At 34.6% G+C, this 18,591-nt stretch overlaps 2 protein-coding genes and 1 pseudogene across 5 annotated transcripts; 2 read left to right on the top strand and 1 right to left on the bottom strand.

The window, feature by feature from the left end:
- Nucleotides 1–1,861: 1,861 nt before the first annotated feature.
- Nucleotides 1,862–7,409, top strand: LOC143605297 (uncharacterized; annotated as a pseudogene).
- A 5,298-nt stretch (nucleotides 7,410–12,707) lies between these two features.
- Nucleotides 12,708–16,688, top strand: LOC143605298 (uncharacterized). Of its 4 annotated transcripts, none has more exons than XM_077081457.1 (10): nucleotides 12,708–12,743; nucleotides 13,024–13,095; nucleotides 13,172–13,246; nucleotides 13,744–13,827; nucleotides 13,915–13,974; nucleotides 14,133–14,202; nucleotides 14,283–14,374; nucleotides 15,432–15,473; nucleotides 15,547–15,628; nucleotides 15,740–16,688. In XM_077081457.1, exons 1-10 carry the CDS (start codon nucleotides 12,717–12,719, stop codon nucleotides 15,814–15,816), a joined length of 681 nt encoding a protein of 226 aa, XP_076937572.1. In that variant the 5' UTR covers nucleotides 12,708–12,716; the 3' UTR covers nucleotides 15,817–16,688. The 4 variants fall into 4 exon arrangements, with proteins under 4 accessions (XP_076937572.1, XP_076937574.1, XP_076937573.1 ...); XM_077081459.1 differs by having other exon boundaries at nucleotides 15,547–15,631; nucleotides 15,743–16,688; XM_077081458.1 differs by lacking the exon at nucleotides 13,915–13,974.
- Nucleotides 16,316–18,440, bottom strand: LOC143605301 (uncharacterized; the record flags this gene model as incomplete). Its single annotated transcript, XM_077081462.1, has 9 exons — nucleotides 16,316–16,453; nucleotides 16,786–16,848; nucleotides 16,965–17,024; nucleotides 17,222–17,282; nucleotides 17,533–17,603; nucleotides 17,694–17,770; nucleotides 17,862–17,931; nucleotides 18,194–18,256; nucleotides 18,335–18,440. Coding segments are annotated over 9 exons (709 nt in total), but the record flags the coding sequence as incomplete, so codon positions are not given.
- Nucleotides 18,441–18,591: the final 151 nt, after the last annotated feature.

Here is an 18,591-nt window from a genome sequence, read left to right as displayed (position 1 = left end):
TAGGGACCCCCCCCCACTCCTCAAAATAAAAGTCCAAGCTTCGCCAATGTACTCAGGTAAAAGTATATGTTTGTCTGTATCTTTACATATGTGTTTTAACGGTGGGCATACCATACCACACTTGGTCCTTCCCAACTCATTGAAATCCGGAGTCAAGTATGTCGTTAGGGGAATGGTTTTGTGTATATGTTTAGTTGATAAGGCTTCAGACGCTTAATTTCTACAAAGTAGTTTTAAGTAGAGCTTTGAATTGTAAAGAATTATGAAAATGTTTTCTAATTAGTCAGCGTTATTCACCATCAATTGTGCTAACGTATTTCTAAACTATTTTCAGATAATTAGTAAGGAAAGTTAGGACTGAAGATATGTGGAGATATAGTTGTTTGATGCACATCTTTAATCTTTAAAAACTAAAATTATGTTTTTGGAAACAAACAATAATGTTGTAAATATGTACGAGCCTAAACGTAACGGCTATCATGCTGAACAACATATTAGTCTACAATTTCAGTGAAACATAGGCTGATCTAGGGATGTGTTTTTTAACCGTACCCAAATACTAAACCCAACCATTCCCAACCTTAAATGGGTCGTTTTCATTTTTTCTCAAACAAAACCCGAATAATCCGATCCGAAAAATTCATCCAAATAAATACCCCTAGCTGTATCAGACGAATACCGTTTATACCAAGCTAGTTAGATGAAACTCAAAACATCAAATTAAATTACAAAGGTACCAATATAAAATACCATAGAAAGTGATGTTTATATAATAATAAAATAATAATCCAAACCCCAATTCCCCCGCCCACACTAGTCTCCTCACCGGAGAACCAACCGACACCGGCCACCATTGTTAATCCATGTCCAGTTACTCACCACACTTTTCATATAAACCGCCTGAAATAATAATATTATTTCCCCGTAAACCAGCGTGTTTTCGGGGAAATGATGAGTTTAATGAAACTGCAGTACTTGCAAAGCCTAAATTCAAGAGTAATTAAGTGCTTTTAATTTGATGACTTCATCATCATGATTATGATTATTTACAATGCTGCCAGGTTGCATTCGGATTGATTCCACTTGTCACATTGATCACCGTCTCAATTTGCTATTATTAGACAATTTGCGTCTTCCAAACGCTTAAATGTTGTATATATTATTATTATTAGCCTTCACATTTTAATTGCTACTTCCATTGCCAATTTAGGTTTCTCCGCTACTGCTAATTCACTTCCAAAACCTCCTTCTCAAGGTTTATATATATTTTGCTTCAACTTTTTTATAGTGTTATAATATAAATTACTAGAAGATGATCGGACTGTTTACTTGTACTATTGATTGATAAATTTAACCTCTTTTTTGGTGTTGATCGGCGAAATCCTTCGATATTTGTGCTTTTACAAGTAACATTACTCGATCGGTACTAATTTTGTGTTTGTTTGCTTTGATATGAAAGGGCTTTTGGTTGTTGACATGTGTATAAGAAATTTCATTTTATTTTTCTATTTTAATGTTTAAGTTTCTTTGGGATCAGATCTGGTGTGAAATTTTGAGATTTTAGTTCGTAGTTTTACTCGAATGATGTTTTTAAATAGTTGATTGTTAAGGCTTGCAAGTTTCTAGTGTTTGAAGGTTGTAACCATTTAGCAAATGTTTATTTGGTTATTTTTGGGATTAATTTACACAGAGACCATTTTTTTAATTGGTCTGAAACTAATTATTTTTTCTTTTCTAATTAATCCATGAGCATGAGTATTCTTTGCGGTCATCATGAATTATTAAAAAGAAATTTAACTTTTTTTTATTTGTCAAACAGGTCCAATATCAGTTTGGAGTAAGTTGTATTGCGGATAGAATCATGTCAGAGATAAAAGGACTTGATGCTTCTGAAGGTCGTTATGATCTGGGCTTATTTTCATCTCCTGAACGAAGGCAGAACATCGATATAGGAAAACAAATATTCTGTAACCGCGCTGTGAATATGAAAAACGTAGTTGCTGTTGGCTTTGATATGGATTACACCCTTGCAACGTACAAACTGGACACATTCAAATCCCTAACGTACGAGGGTACTGTCAAAAAACTAGTTTGCGAACTTGGATATCCGAAAGAGGTTTGCTTATATTTGCTTTTGGTTTTCTAGGAGAAGTTTATTATGTATAAATGTGCATCTTTTTTTACTTGATATCAGTTTTCATATACTTGATATTATTTTAGCGTTTTGCATACGAATCTGTATTATTTCTACAACTCTTTTTTATAATTTCTGTTTCGGTTCAGCTGCTGGAATGGTCGTTTGACTCGACCTACATGGTCCAAGGACTTGTAATTGACAAAAAGAGAGGAAATATTCTAAAGGTTTGTGTTCATCAAATATGGAATTTTTAACTGTTTATGGTAGCATATTTGAAATGCTGTTTGTATCTTTGTCTGTACCAGATGGACAAGCACAAGTATGTAAAATTAGCTTATCATGGATTCAGTATGATGCCAAAGAACGAAAAGTCCGCTACATATGGAAACGCTTTCATCAAAGATACGTTTGATGGCCCTGACTATGCGCACATCGACACCTTTTTCTCACTGGCTGAAGCTTATTTGTTTGCTCAGCTGGTTGATTTTAAGGACAGTAACACAGGGAAGATCTCAGTAGTAAAAGAGTAAGGAGCACAGATAACTTGAATCTCTAAATCTTTTTGCAGATATAGAATATTCATTATATTTTCAATTTTTGATTGATGCTCTAGTTGTAATCGGCTTCACTAATGTGAAACTGATGATTCGAGTGATTCTACTCTATTCTTTTTTTTCTTTACTCCATATTATTTAATGCTTATGGAATACGGACTGAGTTCATTTGTCCGCTGGAAATTCATTCAACCTGTTGTGAGCCTCACTTCTACTTCCAAGTATTATTGGACACTTGCCAAATGGAGTTGATAACACCATATAAACCTAAGAATGAGTTGCAACTGTTTATTTTTGGAGCTAAATATCTAACAATTAAGTGCTCCAGTCACATAGTAAATTATATATATAGCAAGTAATGATATAAAACTAAGATTAACATTTGTCTTATCAAAGAACAAAGTAAGCGGCCATGTAATATACTAATATGTATGTGGTTAACAATTAACGTTAACTTGTCATATTATTCTTTATTGCCGTTGTTCAGTATCAGACTGCCATGGTAAGATCTTGAGTTAGGTAGGAGTTCTTATCCATCTATTGGGCTATCTAAGCAATTACTAGTCATACATCTTAGTAAGCTGGTTGTGTGAGATAATACAATGGGAAATTTGTGTGCTTTGGTAAATAAAATAAAATCTAGGATCGAGTTTGAAAGCAAAAGTGTGAGGGAAACAAAGTCGGTTATGTGGTTACATAACCACCTTATGTAACACAGTTAAAGCAATAGGTACAAGTGTTTTTACAGTTCTCAGCACTTTTCTTCTTAAAATTGGTTTTGTAATGCTTTAAAACCATAATCAGTTTTTAGTAGAGAAGTGGGAGAATTACATAAACACCCGTACCTATTGCTGTAACTGTAATTATAAGGAGGTTATGTTACCCATAGAAACATATGTTTCTCCCACTATATTGACCACCACTACGTACAAATGTTTATGTGCGCTATAGCGCAAACAACGTATTATATAGATGCCCTCATAAACAATCTCAAAGTAGGTATTGAACACCCTCATATGTAGGTAATATAATATAAAAAGTATAAACGGCTAAGTGGGCTAGCCAAAACAATCTCAACATGAAACCATTTTGACCCGTTTTTATTTGAAAAGGGAACGTGACAGGGGTTTGTTTCTTTAAATATTGCCTTGCCTATGCTCGTTTATTATTTGGAATTGTGTTGCAGTAAATATTAATGTGACACTTAATTTCTCGCAGCGACTCTCGTATCTATGCTGATATTCGGTCTGCAGTTGACATGTGCCACCGTGATGGAACTTTAAAGAATATGGTTGCAAGAGATCCAAAAAAGTATGTGCTTTCTGATTATAAGTATATGATTTATGGTATTATGTAACTATTTGTGACGAAACCATAGTGTCCTGAGTATGGTGCAACTATGGTACCATGATTTTGCGTTACATGTGGTTTTAAGTTAATTATGGCATATAGCATTGGTCATGGTTTTCTAAGTGAAACACTGATCAGGTGAAGTATATTTCATGAATGATGAAGTCAAAAAAATCACTCCTAGTTTTTTATATTACATGCTAAGTAAATATTTATGAAAAAAATTTCATGTGGTTAAAGAACATCCTTAAATTTACAATATCAGTTTAAGCCCTATGCAGAAATGTCCTAGCATTCGAAAATAAGGGAGCTTATATTTAGATAGGTGAACTCATTTGCTACTTTACAAGCTGCGAAGGTATTCAGCTGTCAATACCGACCGCTTATAATGTACACGTTGAAACTAGTACAACTTATTCCTTATTAGCCAAGTTTCGTCACTATGATGAATCATGTATTGACCATAACAAAAATATACAAAAACTTACCAAACGGTTAGCTGGGAACAAGGGTCCACAATGATAAGATCCAAACGATTAAGAGTGAAAAGAAACTATTATCTCATTGAAGCTTATATTTTAGATGTGTTTACATTTTATGTTTGTGTTTCTATATCCACACACAGTCACATGTTTGATTACCAGGTACATCAATGAGGATGACTCGATAATCCCGATGCTGAAAATGCTAAAAAGTTCTGGCCGTACTGTATTCTTAGTGACAAACAGGTACTTCTATATATCCTTAATTTTTCTTCATTAACACTATGCCCCTTTATATGTTGTCTTTGAAAAGTTAATACAATTATTCTTTGTTTCTATTTATTTGTAACCTAAGATGGGTTAATTTAATATGCAGTCTCTGGGATTATACGAACGTCGTTATGAATTTTTTGTTTGGGGCACGCATGACGGACAGCAGTTCCTCCTTGAGCTTAGACTGGCTCCAGTATTTTGACATTGTTATCACTGGCAGGTTATTGCCTTACTTAGTATAAAGATTATGCATTTATTCTGTGTGTAACAGTAAAATGTCTAGAAATAACAAGGGTTTGTTAATGCAGTGCTAAACCAAGCTTCTTCCATGATGGAAATCGTGCTAATCTTTTTGCAATTGAGGCGGAGTCAGGGAAGCTTATTAATACCGACAATGATACTCCGCTTGCTCAGGTTTGTGAATACACGCATCGTCCATTCGTTACACTTCTTCATATGTTAAAACACTTAATTATTTGATTATGATTAGGTGGGAGGCCCTGCAGTAGAATTGCCGTATCAGATCCCGAATAACCATTGCAAGGTTTTTCAGGTACAATATAATGTTAGTTTGAATATTAGTGTTTTATAAAAAAACAATATGACTCATCTTCGGCTGGTTCAGGGCGGCAATGTCGGCCACCTGCATAAACTGCTTCATGTGGGGTCTAGCTCACAGGTATTATGCTTTGATTTTCGTGTTTCGTTGAGTTTGCATGTACTAATTGGTAGCTTTTGTGAACCTTCATTCGTTGCACTTTAGTACTTTCATTGATCAAGTAATGTATCGATTTTTGCATGTAGTTATTGTTTTTTTTTGTGATATTCATGTTATTTTGTTGATTGTTATTGCCTTCATTTATTGCACTTTAGTACTATTATAAAACTAACATAATGTTTAATTATTCTTCAGGTTTTGTATGTGGGAGATCATATCTACGGCGACATCTTAAGAAGCAAAAAAGTTCTCAGTACGATTTTCTGTATTCATGATGTCATTTGTAATATTATTGTGTTCTTTTAAAAGTGTCTTTTCATTCTTGAGCTTTGATTGTATACATGAAACAGGGTGGAGGACGTTGCTTATCGTTCCAGAAATAGAAAAGGAGTCCCAAATTCTCTCATCCTCGTCGGAAACTCAGAGGGTAATATTCTGGTTTGTGATATCAAAGATTGAGTAATAAAGTTTCAATATATGATTTAACATCTTTGTACTGAAACTTATATATATGCAGAAACTTAAACTGATGAAGACTGAGCGCGATAAGATTGAGGATGGAATCCATCACTTGAAGTGGTCCACTGAGTATGTATTTATGTAGATGTGGCAAAATGGGCGGGCTTGGCTAATGGGTAAAAAATACTTATTTTAAGTTTTTATATATTGACAATTAGCGTGTCAAATACAATAACAAAAATTTAATCGTTTTAAGCAATGATCTATTCCTTTTAGGCACTTAATTTTATTTAGTTGTTAAACATAGAACACAACCAAATTGACCCGTTTAGTATTTTCTCTGTATAAAGAAACCTACCCACATTAAATGCCTTTCATCAATTTGTTTTTTGTAATTCGTCGCCTGCTAACCACCACTTCTTTACTCAAAATTTAATTTTGCTTTCAGGCATGAAGATATGGATGCTAGCAAACAGAAAAGGCTCTCTGTAGTGCTGGACCTACTTGAGGTAAAATATCAAATCATTTCGAAAATTAGAAATGTGTAAATACAGATTCTGTGTTATCTCGGACGGGTAAATTGATTAAGAAAAGAATTTGCTTAAAAGGAAATGGGTCAAAGCTGACTAAGAAAAGAATTTGCAAGTTAAATATTTAATACATGAATCGTGGTTCACTCATTTTTTTAAAATACATATAGGTTCAGCTCTTACGTGCGCGCGCAACTCATCAAGAGTCCCAAAGAACATTCCACCATAAGGTAACAACCGGATTTTATGTTTTTCATATATTTATTTATTTTGTATATTTATGGAGTGACGTTTTTATGTCATGGATTGGGCTGTTTCATCCGGTGTGGGGGCAGTTGATGAAAGCCGGGTATCAGAACTCCCGCTTTGCACACTAGGTTTCGCTTTATATCCTTACAAGTAGAGATTATAGATTATATTTTCAACCCATTTACATATAAAAAGGGATCGATTAAGTATGTATTTTAATGTTAACGGGTCAAACAGAAGTCGCCTAATGCGTATTCAAATGCTTGCATCCAAAATCATTTTATTTGAAATAAATTCTTTAACAATACAGTTTTTGTAATCTTATATTAATACATTAATCAAATTAAAGCTTTAAAAAATGGACAACAGGTGTCCGCGGCCACTAGCTAGTGGGGCGGCTCAACTCCTCTCGACACTCTAAAAGTACATATTTTGACTTGAATCTGTTTTGACCCGTAACCCAAACCACTTTACCTGTCTTTTTTCCATTTTATACAATGTTGAACATGGGTTTTTTTTTATTTAATAATATAGGTGGAGAGGTTTGCATGTTTGTATACTAGTGAAGTTGGAAACTTGGGGCTATACTCTCCTGAGAAGTACTATAGGCCAAGTGAGAACATCATGGCTCATGAGTCAAACGTTTTCGCCCTATAAAGAAAACAAAGTATGTTGTTTGTTGTAAGGTCCTGTTTTCGGTACCTCACATTTGGACGTTGGATTTACTCATTCACATAGTTCTATTTATCAGAGTTAATAAAAACATTAGCGGAATATAAAAACTTTCATAAAACATTTCATAACAATCCAAAACTTGTCTTAAACAAACAACTTGTCTTTCAAAAACTAAATAATTAAAACATAACACGTCTTGAGTCTTCCGATGCCAGCCTCTTATTCAATGCCACATGTTCCCCTCAAGCGAGCTGCCTCATCCTACTCACCTGCATGCATACTAAAAGTCAGCTACGCTGAGTGAGTTCTAGTTAATCACGTAACATACAATTCATTCTCATACATTCTTCCCGTATCCGAAGACACGTATTACTACCTTAACCTTGTATAAATATCCATAGGATGATCTTCACGTAATATCTATTAAAAGAACCATTACTATTACCATACTATATATAATTTCCATAGGAGGAACACTCTGTATACTTTCCATAGAAGGAACACTTTACTATCCATAGAAGGAACGCTACACTATCCATAGAAGGAACACTATACTATCCATAGAAGGAACACTACACTATCCATAGAAGGAACATTATACTATCCATATAAGGAACTCCATATATTATCCATATAAGGAACACTATCTATAAGTTATTATTTAATATCCATGTAAGGAGCTAATCACTTTCCTTGGCGATACGTGCAATATTTGAAGATCGTTCACATACTGACAAGCATTTCATTCTCATTCAAGTCATATATAGATAACATATAAATCATACATGGCATACACTTACCATGTATTAACTATCACATCGAGTATGCACATAGCCCCGAAAAACATAACAAAGAATGAGGCTAGAAACTCACCTGGATCCTGTTTCTTTCTCCGCTAACTGTGATTCCCTTCTTTAGCTGAGCTCTGCTAACTGTATATTGGTTACACGTATTAATACTTATTCTATTTGTATTGCTGGCAAAATAGCTAAGTTTGGTGTAAACCATTGTCCTTGTTTAGATTACGTTTACTTATTATATTTTCGTACAACCCTAATGTAAGGTTAATAATTATTGTATTATTGTTTTCTCTTTCCTAAAATATTTTATTATTATCTTAAGACTTGATTCTTTTAATATTCTTTTCTTTATAGAGTTCACGTCATGTGTTTATAAGCTGATTCATATTTATACGTACGTGCATATTATAGGACACACGGGTTATCCCATACTTGTGAACCGCCAAATGTAATCTTAGGTGTATACTTAAGCGAGTATTCCTTTATACGTATTCTCGGGTTCTCAACGAGATTAGTTACAAAGTAATCAACTCACTTCGTTATGTACTTGGGTAGTTGCGCCTAGTAACCGAGCTATAATTGATCGAGTGTAGCGAGTGTATTAGGATTTGGGTCTGTAATTTGGGCTTGGGCTGGTGTTTGGGCCTAGGGTAAATAAAAACATAAAGCCCACCCTCCCTATTAACCATCTGCTCGTTCATCCTTCATCTTTCTTTTCTTTTTGTTCATGTCTCAGCCGCTCCAAGTAAATGAATCCCCTGAATCGATTACAAGTAATCGATGATGATGATGACTGATTAATAAGATGGCTTTACTGAAATCGATCTCTAATGCAATCGATTACAATGTAATCGATCCCGTATTGTAAGCGAGTATGTATTGTAATCGGGTATCCAATATGACCGATTACAATGTAATCGAAGGCTTGTAATCGACTGTAACGTAATCGATTAGTCAACGTATGCGACCAGGTACTGTATGCGATATAACTACAGGTAATCGGGTCAAAGCAATCGGATCCAGGATGTAATCGAATCCTATTTGTAAACGAAATCCGATTGTATTCGAGTTCCAAGTAATCGAGTTGGCTTGTAATCGGGTCTTGGAAATCGATTACATAATGTAATCGATTACTAGGGTCTTCGAATTTGGGTGTAATCGAGTTTCTTGTAAGTGAAGTTCATTGTGTTCGGGTTGGATTGTAAGCGAGTCCGTATGTATACGAGATATAAATGTAATCGATTTGATATGTCTCAGCTGTTGATTGTAATCGATTTGATATATCTGAGCTGCTGATTGTAATCGATGTGAGCGATGTTCAGATTGTGTATGGGTTCAATTGTAATCGAGGTCTAATATGAGCGACGGGTTTGTATGCGAGTTGTGTATCCGTGGTTGCTGAACTCTGATGTAATCGATTTATCCTTGCAATTGCTCAGATTGTATTCGATGTCAAGTGTATGCGATTCTTGGAGCAACGTGATCGATTTGGCCAAGATAATCAATAGGATCTGTTGTATTCTAGTCCTAAGTGTGATTGGTCCATCCAATGTAATCGAAACCCCCATTGTAATCGACTATGTATGCGAGTTACTGTGTAATCGATCTCGATATTGTAAACGAGATATACATTACATGTATATATTATCCATGTGCAGCCACTGTTCTTATTATTATTATTTAGCATATTATCAAGTATTTGATATTTGTATATTTTCATTACGGCCCTATGTCGTTTCATGACGATTCCCTAACCGCACTCGGCTAAGATTTAACCCGGAAATTATAATGTTTGGACCTTTACACGCGAAAATGTCCAAGACTAGATCTAGGGATTCTTTAACGAGCCGTTTCCATTTTCGGGTTCGTTTTATTCGTTCTAACATCAAGTTTACAACTTTACATTTTGTTTATACCCGATCTACCTCATATTTAAGTTTCAAGGCCAAACGTTTATCAAAACATAAACTTTAGGATCAAGAACATACTTTTTCGTGTTCGTTTGTTGTCGTTTGGGTTGGTTATGAACTTAAATCCTTGGATCTATCTTATATATAGAAGATCTAGTAATAGTTAGTTTGATTTGGTCTCGGATCTCTTTCTTTTTCTCTTGGCCGTTTATAGTAATATGTGTGTGTGTTTGGAGGGTGTGTAGAGATTAGGATGGAAAGAAATAAGAGTTAGGGTTTTGGAATGGTATAAGGGGGTATTTATATCTCTTAAAGCCCATTGACCTAAAACCCATTACTCTTTAACCCACCTTAATTAATCTAAGTCCATGATCTTTTATTTATTTGATATTAATTAATTATTAACACGAAATCACTAACGTAACTTTCTTTATTTAATATTATAATTTTTCTATTTGCCGAGAAATTTTCTTTTAAGTCATAAATAAATAATATATTTAAATACTATTTTTCTTTGAAAATCCGGGATGTTACATTTGTTGTGTGCAGTTCCAATACATACTGATAAACCCTTTGGTCTCAGTGAACTAGTTTGTATATGTTTTGTGTTTGTGCTATGTACATATATGTTTATGACTATGGTTCATGAACCTTTCATGCAATATATAAGGATCGTAGTTGTAGTTACGAGTGTGAATGACATGAACCATGAATAAAACAGCGAAGATATACCTGGAAATTAAACATGTTTAAGGTAACATAAAACACAATAGCCGTAGTGGTGGTTGGGCGTTTCCGAGCTTATCTTGCACCGACACTTGACATTAAGGAAGATGGAGATCAACTGATGGAAAGTAAAGAAGGATTGAAAGTAGCAGTGGCACATTAGTACAATGCATAAAGGGCAACAAAGAAATGTTTAGGAAATTATTTTTTAATTACATACAAGCTGCTGCAACAAAATACATAACCATATTTGTTCAACTGTATATTTGTATGGTTTTAGATCCTTAAAAGCAACAAAAATAACATAACCCATATATCTACGTATAAATTAAATGTTGTCTCATCTCACTTGCTTTGATCACTTTAGATTGAATATTGTTTCAAGCTTTAATCTCTGACTTAAGTAGACCTGGTATGATCTCCAAAGATCGTCAACACATTTCATGGTCTCCAAAGATTGCCAGCACATCTCATAAAATTAAGTACATGCTTTCTCAGGACAAGTATAAAACGACAACTTCAATTGGGGGGTCTAGGTAGATTCGCACGATTGCTTGTTTTCCGCAACAATATATGTGGGGAGGGGGGAGGATTACATGCCTGGATTTAACGGTCTTCTCAAGACAAGTATAAAACCGACAACCTCAATTGAGTGGTCTGAATAGTTTCGTATGATTGCTTGTTTTCTGCAACAATATTTGTGGTGGTGGTGGGTTACATGCCTAGATTTAACGACCTTCTCAAGACTAGTATAAAACCGACAACCTCAATTGAGGGGTTACATGCCTGGATTTAACGGCCTTCTCAAGACAAGTATAAAACCAACAACCTCACTTGAGGGGCCTTGGTAGTTTCGTACGATTGCTTGTTTTCCGCAATGATATTTGGGGTGGGTGGGTGGAGGGGGGGGGGGGGTTACATGTCTGGATTTAACGACCTTCTCAGGACAAGTATAAAACCAACAACCTCAATTGAAGGGTCTAGGTAGTTTCGTACGATTGCTTGTTTTCCGCAACAACTTTTGTGGTGCCTTGGGTTGGGGGGGGGGGGGGGGTTACATGCCCGAATTTAACTTCCTAAATAGACGATTATATTGTTAATAAAAATTAAGGACCTACATGTAGATTACTTGATAGTTAAACTAAAAGTGTAGATTAAAATGGTTCGAATCAAAACTGAAGGGAATGGAATTAAGGAGAAAATAGAAAGGAAGGGGAGCGAAATATATATATGATGTAATTGTGTTATCCAAACTTTGAATGAAAATAAAGAAAATAAAGATTTGTGTTTCCGAGTTGAAAGAAAGAAAAAAAAAAGATAAACTTTTACATTTTGTCGGATAATATATACATGTTTACCCGATCAGATACCTGACATGATTTTCATTTATTTTATATATATTGTATATTATATAATATAGCCGATTATAATTCCAATTCAAACCAACCCAATTTACTGAAACGACGTGCATGAGTGCATAACTAATGGGTAAGTACCCGATAGATAGTCAACTGATTTTAGGCCAGATGATGCGCAGTGGAAATCATTCAAAACGCCACCAACTCTCATCATATTAGATGGTTCTCCTCCTTGGCCCACCATTTTTTTCATCCAGCATTGTCTCCATAACATTGAGAGAATTTTTGAAGACCAAAACGCCCCTGGGGTGCGGTATTCCCCGACGTTTTAAACGAAAATGTCGGTCACAAGGACACAACCATCTACCACGCTCGGTCTAATAATTGGACCAGGGTTACCTAACCGCCCCGAACCCAACCCATTGAGCTAATATTTGAAACAACCTTGGTAGTTTGCCGCGTGTGTTCTGTTGATTAGCCCTAACAAATCCAGCCATGGAGCCAGCTCAATCTCCGTTTAGGGTACTACGCTTACTTTCACTCTGCTTCATCAATTTATTCTATTCAATTTGTTTAGGGTTGTCAATCAAATCGCATTATTATGGTCGAATTTTGTCGTTTTGGAACTTGATTACACGCTAAAGTATAATCATACTAGTTCAATTTTAGATAATCGTAATCAGTAGTATTTAGGTCTTGACAGTTATTGCTTGAGTTTACCTTAATTGGGGGCTTTAAACGAATGTTAGATGTTTTGAGTGTTGAACTGGTTTATGATATTATTATTATTATTATTATGCAGATAATATTGGGATCGTCTTCCGTGGCTCGTCAAAAGATATTAGCTGAAATGGGATATAAATTCACAATCATGGTATTATTTTCTTATATGTGTATATACTTATGTGCTAATAGAAGGCCAATAGTTTTAACTTTTTTATGCTGTTTAGTCTGCAGATATAGATGAGAAAGCCATCCGAACCGAAAAACCAGAAGACTTGGTCATGGCTCTTGCTAAAGCAAAGGTAACACAGGATGGGTGTGTTTTGAAACTGATTATGTTATACTGTATGTTCTGTAACAGATGATCAACTGTAATACAACTGGCAAAAGATGGTTTTCGGATGTTACTTTGTGTGTTTAGAAAATTTTATTGAGAAATTAATAGAAAAAATGTCCAAAAGTGGAATTTTTTATGAAAAGTCAGGTTTAAATAATGATTAAGTATGCCACTTTGTGTGTTTTAGAAAATTGTTTGGGAAATTAATAGAAAAGAAGTGACATTTTTTGTGAAAAGTTATGTTTAGATAATTGATTAAGTAATTTTAGTTTACTCTTAGATAAATAGTATTGTTGCAGCTGCTATAAACCTGATTATATGACCCTAAATGACCATACTAAACAAATTAGAATCTTTGTTTTAATTTCGGACAATCAGTTTTAATATGCATTCAATTCCAATATCCATCATCGTTAATTATCATGTATATATTTACATCATTTATGTTATGCGTTGTCACAGGCTGATGCCATAGTGTCCAAGCTTCAAATTGCTGATGATCAGACGAAGGATGAGAAATCAAGTATCTTAATAGCATCTGATACAGTATGTATTTCTATTTTTTTTCTCAGATTTGTTTTTGAATTTGTAATGTTATGAGGCATTATTGTTAACCATAATACCAATTACCAGAATAACTATATTGGTGAAGACAAAGATGCTGAGCCAACACTACTAATTACTTGTGACCAAGTATTAATCACTTTTCCTTATGCTTCAAATGTTACTGCATTAACAAAAAATAAATAATAGATAAAGTGTTAACTTGACTCTCCAATGATGTTTAGATGTATGCAACTATTCAAATGTATTGGTTTTGGTTATGTTGCTAAACCAATTATGATTTGTAGGTGGTGGTTTATGAAGGCGCGATTAGGGAAAAACCCTCCGATGAAGACGAAGCACGCCAATTTATAAAAAGTTTGTTTACTTTATTATTCTATTTCAGTTTTTTGATCTACTGTACTGGTTTGGTGGTTTAACAAGCAGAGATGTAACAGGCTATTCTGGTAAACATGCATCTACTCTTAGCTCTGTTTTTGTCACAAACCTCAAGACTGGATTCACAAAAGGGGATTGGGACAAAGTGGAGGTACTATTTTAATAATTATCTATTTATGAATAAACCGATTTGAGAGGTTCTACGCATTAAAACATATCTTGAGTTATTTTCGACCCGTTTTTGACCCATTTGATATACTTCCATTATTTTACTTGTTTGTCCCATTAGAGATAAAACTTAACATGGGCGAATGTTCATAGTTGGTAGAAAGATGGACGGGTTGGGACGTTGGGTAATAGGTTAAAATGGGTTCACGTCAAATTGGGTAATTGACTAAACGGTATTAACGGTAACGGAAGACTTGGGTCAAATTAACCCAAAACCGTTATATTCCAAAAATCACATTTTTTTAATAGTTATTGTGTCAGATTTGATTACTATATTGTTATTGTTTAAATAATAATCTAATTTTTGAATTAAAGCGACTTAGAAGTTATGCAGATTAAAATAAGTTTTGGGTGGCTTTTGGCCCACTTTCGACCCATTTTATTTATTTATTTATTTTACATGTTTGACTTGTTATAGATTAAACTTATATTCAATCATTTCTTTTACAATTAAACGGGTTGAAATTATCAATATATGTTCAGTTTTTGTTATGTCATGACTCATGTGAATATCATCATCATCATCATCATCATCATCATCATACTCAGTATATCCCACCAATAGCAAAGCTATGGTAGGGTCTGAGGAGGGTAAGATGTAGGCAGCCTTACCTCTACCCCATAGGGATAGAGAGGCTGCTTCCGGTGAGACCCCCGGCTCGATAGTAGTTTTGCATCAAGCCTTGGACATAAGGCACATAGCACTCAATCATCGGGACACCGGCTGATCGGTGCATGTACCCTTATCTTTCAGCTATCAACGCCACTACATGATGCCTGATTAACCGTCCGTCACTTTTAACGTTATTTTCACGAGATTAGTAAAATAACGTCAAAATTAGTGCAATTTCACTTTTGCCCACCCGAGGGTTCACACATATATACATCATATGTGCGCACCGCAAGCAGGGCTGTCATGACTCATGTGAATGTGAACCCTAAATGAAAATGCTGACCCGTTAACATGTTGATGATTGCAGATTCATTTCCATGAGATACCAGATAATGTTATTGATAAGCTGGTAATTAAACAAAGTTGTAATTACAATTTAAATTTGTATTGAAAATAATATAAATCATTCTATTTTTGTACAGATTGAGGAGGGGCTAGTGCTCAGGGTTGCTGGAGCACTTATAATTGAGCACCCTTTAATCGTTCCATGCGTTAAAGACGTGATTTGTTTCCCCCTTTCTGTCTCACACGCAAAAACCAATTAGAATTATTTAAAGTTTATACAATGTAATATAAATCTAAATAAACCTTGTTTATATTATGCTAAAATGCAGAAAGGAACAACTGATAGTGTGATGGGACTACCTAAAGCTCTCACTGAGAAGTTACTCAAGGAGGCTATGAATGAATGAACCATGGATCTTATTTTTTTGACGTCATTCGGTCAAACATTTATCTGCAAATCCTTTTGATTCTACATATGATGTCGACGTATCAGATATCAATTACACATTTACATCAAAAGACTGTAGTTTGCTAGATGCATGTTCACAGAATCAAAAGATATTTGATGGAAATGTGGTTTTAGAAACTTTTATGCTCCTAGCTAGTTAAAAGTGTTCGTCAATTATGATATCCATTCTCTCTATTGAGTCAACTAGTGTCGGGTCAAACCTGTGAGGTTCGTTAGATTCATGTCATGTTCGCGCATTTGTGTCAGCAATTCACCCTAACTACAACCATGGTCTTTATCTATTGCATGAAGTTATGCTAGTAAAATGGTTCATGAACCACATAGTCATAAACATATATGTACATAGAAAACAACAAACAAACTAGTTCACTAAGACTAAAGACTTAAAAGAGTTCAACTCAGCATCTATTGAAACTGCACGCAACATACTTTTTCCTTTACAGTACTTTTTCCTTTACAAAGAGAGCATTTGACTCATGATCCATGAAGTTCTCGCTCGGCTTGTAGTATTTGTCAGGAGAGTATAGCCCCAGATTTCCAACGTCACTTGTGTAAAGACAGGCAAACCTCTCCACCTATATTATTAAAGAGTGGAACTCATGGTTCAGTCTCGTTTACACTGAAAAAAGGCGGTCAGGCAGTTTAAGTTGCGGGTCAAAACGGGTTCATGTCAAAACATATGCTTTGTGTCAAAAGGAGTTGATTGATGTAATAAGATAAGATTAGAAAAAAATATATTGTTGAAATGTTTGTTTTAAAGAAAATGATTTTGGATGTGAACATTTGATACACATTAAGCGACTTTCGTTTGACCCGAGCTAATATTTATGGTTCGACCCATTATCAATAAAGTGCATCCTGAATTGATTCGATTTTTAACTAAATGGGTTGAAAATGCTGGTGAAACCTGATGCGCAAAGCGGGAGTTCTGATACCCAGTTTTCATCAGCAGTCCCCACACTGGATGGAACTGTCGATAATATAAAAAACGTCACTCAACAAATATACACATCGCTTGCGTTAGATTTTTTTTTTCTTAAAAGGAAAAACAAATACGGAAACTTAAAATCCTTATACACTGATTACCTTCCGGTGGTAAGTTCTCTCAGACTCTTGATGAGCTGCACGTGCGCGGGTGCGCTGAACCTACATGCATAACAAAAATACAAGTAGACCATGATTCATATAATCAGTAACAGAAATTTAAAATTAGAAGGGTGTAAAAAAGATATACAAGTAGACCATGTGTCCACTTGTATTGTATGACCTTATTTTTTGTAGGTATAGAAATAAATTCTTTAAACGAGCACGTTTCTAATCTTAGAAATCATTTAGTATGCTACCTCAAGTACATCCAGCTTCTCGGTGAGCAATTTTCTTTCACCGGCATCCATCTCTTCATGTCTAAACGCAAGAGAAAAAAAAACTTTAGTAAAACACTCATAGTTAATGGCAAAGAATTGCAAAATAAATGAATTAAAGGCATTTAGTGTGGGTTTCTTTATAGAGAAAATACTAAATGGGTCAATTTGGTTGTGTTATATCTTTAACAGCTAAACTGAAAAACATATTATTACTTAAAAACAATATAATTTTTGTTATCGTATTCGGCACGCAAAAACTGGCAATTTTGCAACATCTTGGAAATAAATACTCAAGGGACCATTTGAAATGATGGATTTCATCTTCAATCTTCTCTCTCTCGGCCCTCATCAGTTTCACTAACTGTACAAATACAAGTTTCGGTATAAAGACGTTAAATCATATATTGAAACTTTATTAATCAATCTTTGATATGACAAGCCAGAACAATACCTTTCTGGCTTCCCGAGAGGCTGAGAGAATTCCAGATTCTTTTTCGATTTCAGGGACAATTAACATTGTCCGCCAGCCTGTTTCGTGTGGTAATATTACAATCAATGCTCAAGAATTAATAGACGCTCTATAAGAACACAATGATATTATAAATGACATCATGAATACCAAAAATCGTACCCAAAAGCTTTTTACTCCTTAAAACATCTCCATATATATGATCACCAACATATAAGACCTAAGAATAATTGAACAGTATATTAATTTTATGAAATTACTAAAGTGCAATAAGTGAAGGCAATAACAATCAACAAAACACAATATAATGAAAAACAAGAAATAAAATAAAATTACTTGTGAACTTGATCCGACATTCAGCAGTTTATGCAGATGCCAACGTTACCACCCTGAATCAGCCGAGAAGAATCATATTGTTTAAGTATAAGACACTAATACTTAAACCAACATTATGTAGTATTGTGATGTAAATTATATTGTACCTGAAACACTTTGCAATGCTTAACTGAAATCTGATCTGGCAATTCTGTAGCAGGGCCTCCCACCTAATCATATTAATTAACTATTTTAACATATGAAAAAGTATACATGATATAAAGAATGGATGATGTGTATTCACAAACCTGAGCATGTGGAGTACCATTGTCTGTATTAATAAGCTTCCCAGACTCAACCTCAACTGCAAAAAGATTAGCACGGTTTTTGTCATGAAAAAAGCTTGGTTTAGCACTGCATTAACAGACCTTTGTATTTATACACATATTCTGTTACTCGTAGAATATATACATGGCCTTTCAACTAAGTAAAGAAATAACCTGCCGGTAATCACAACGTCAAAATATTCAAGCCAGTCAAAGCTCAAAGAAGAACTATTATCCAT

This window comes from Bidens hawaiensis, unplaced genomic scaffold, assembly GCF_021521415.1.
Source record: "Bidens hawaiensis isolate Kalapana, Puna unplaced genomic scaffold, B.hawaiensis_p1.1 tig00068915_1, whole genome shotgun sequence".
NCBI classification, from domain to species: Eukaryota; Viridiplantae; Streptophyta; class Magnoliopsida; order Asterales; family Asteraceae; genus Bidens; species Bidens hawaiensis.
The sequence above is the reverse complement of the archived record's forward strand: the minus strand, read 5'-3'. Positions and strand labels throughout refer to the sequence as shown.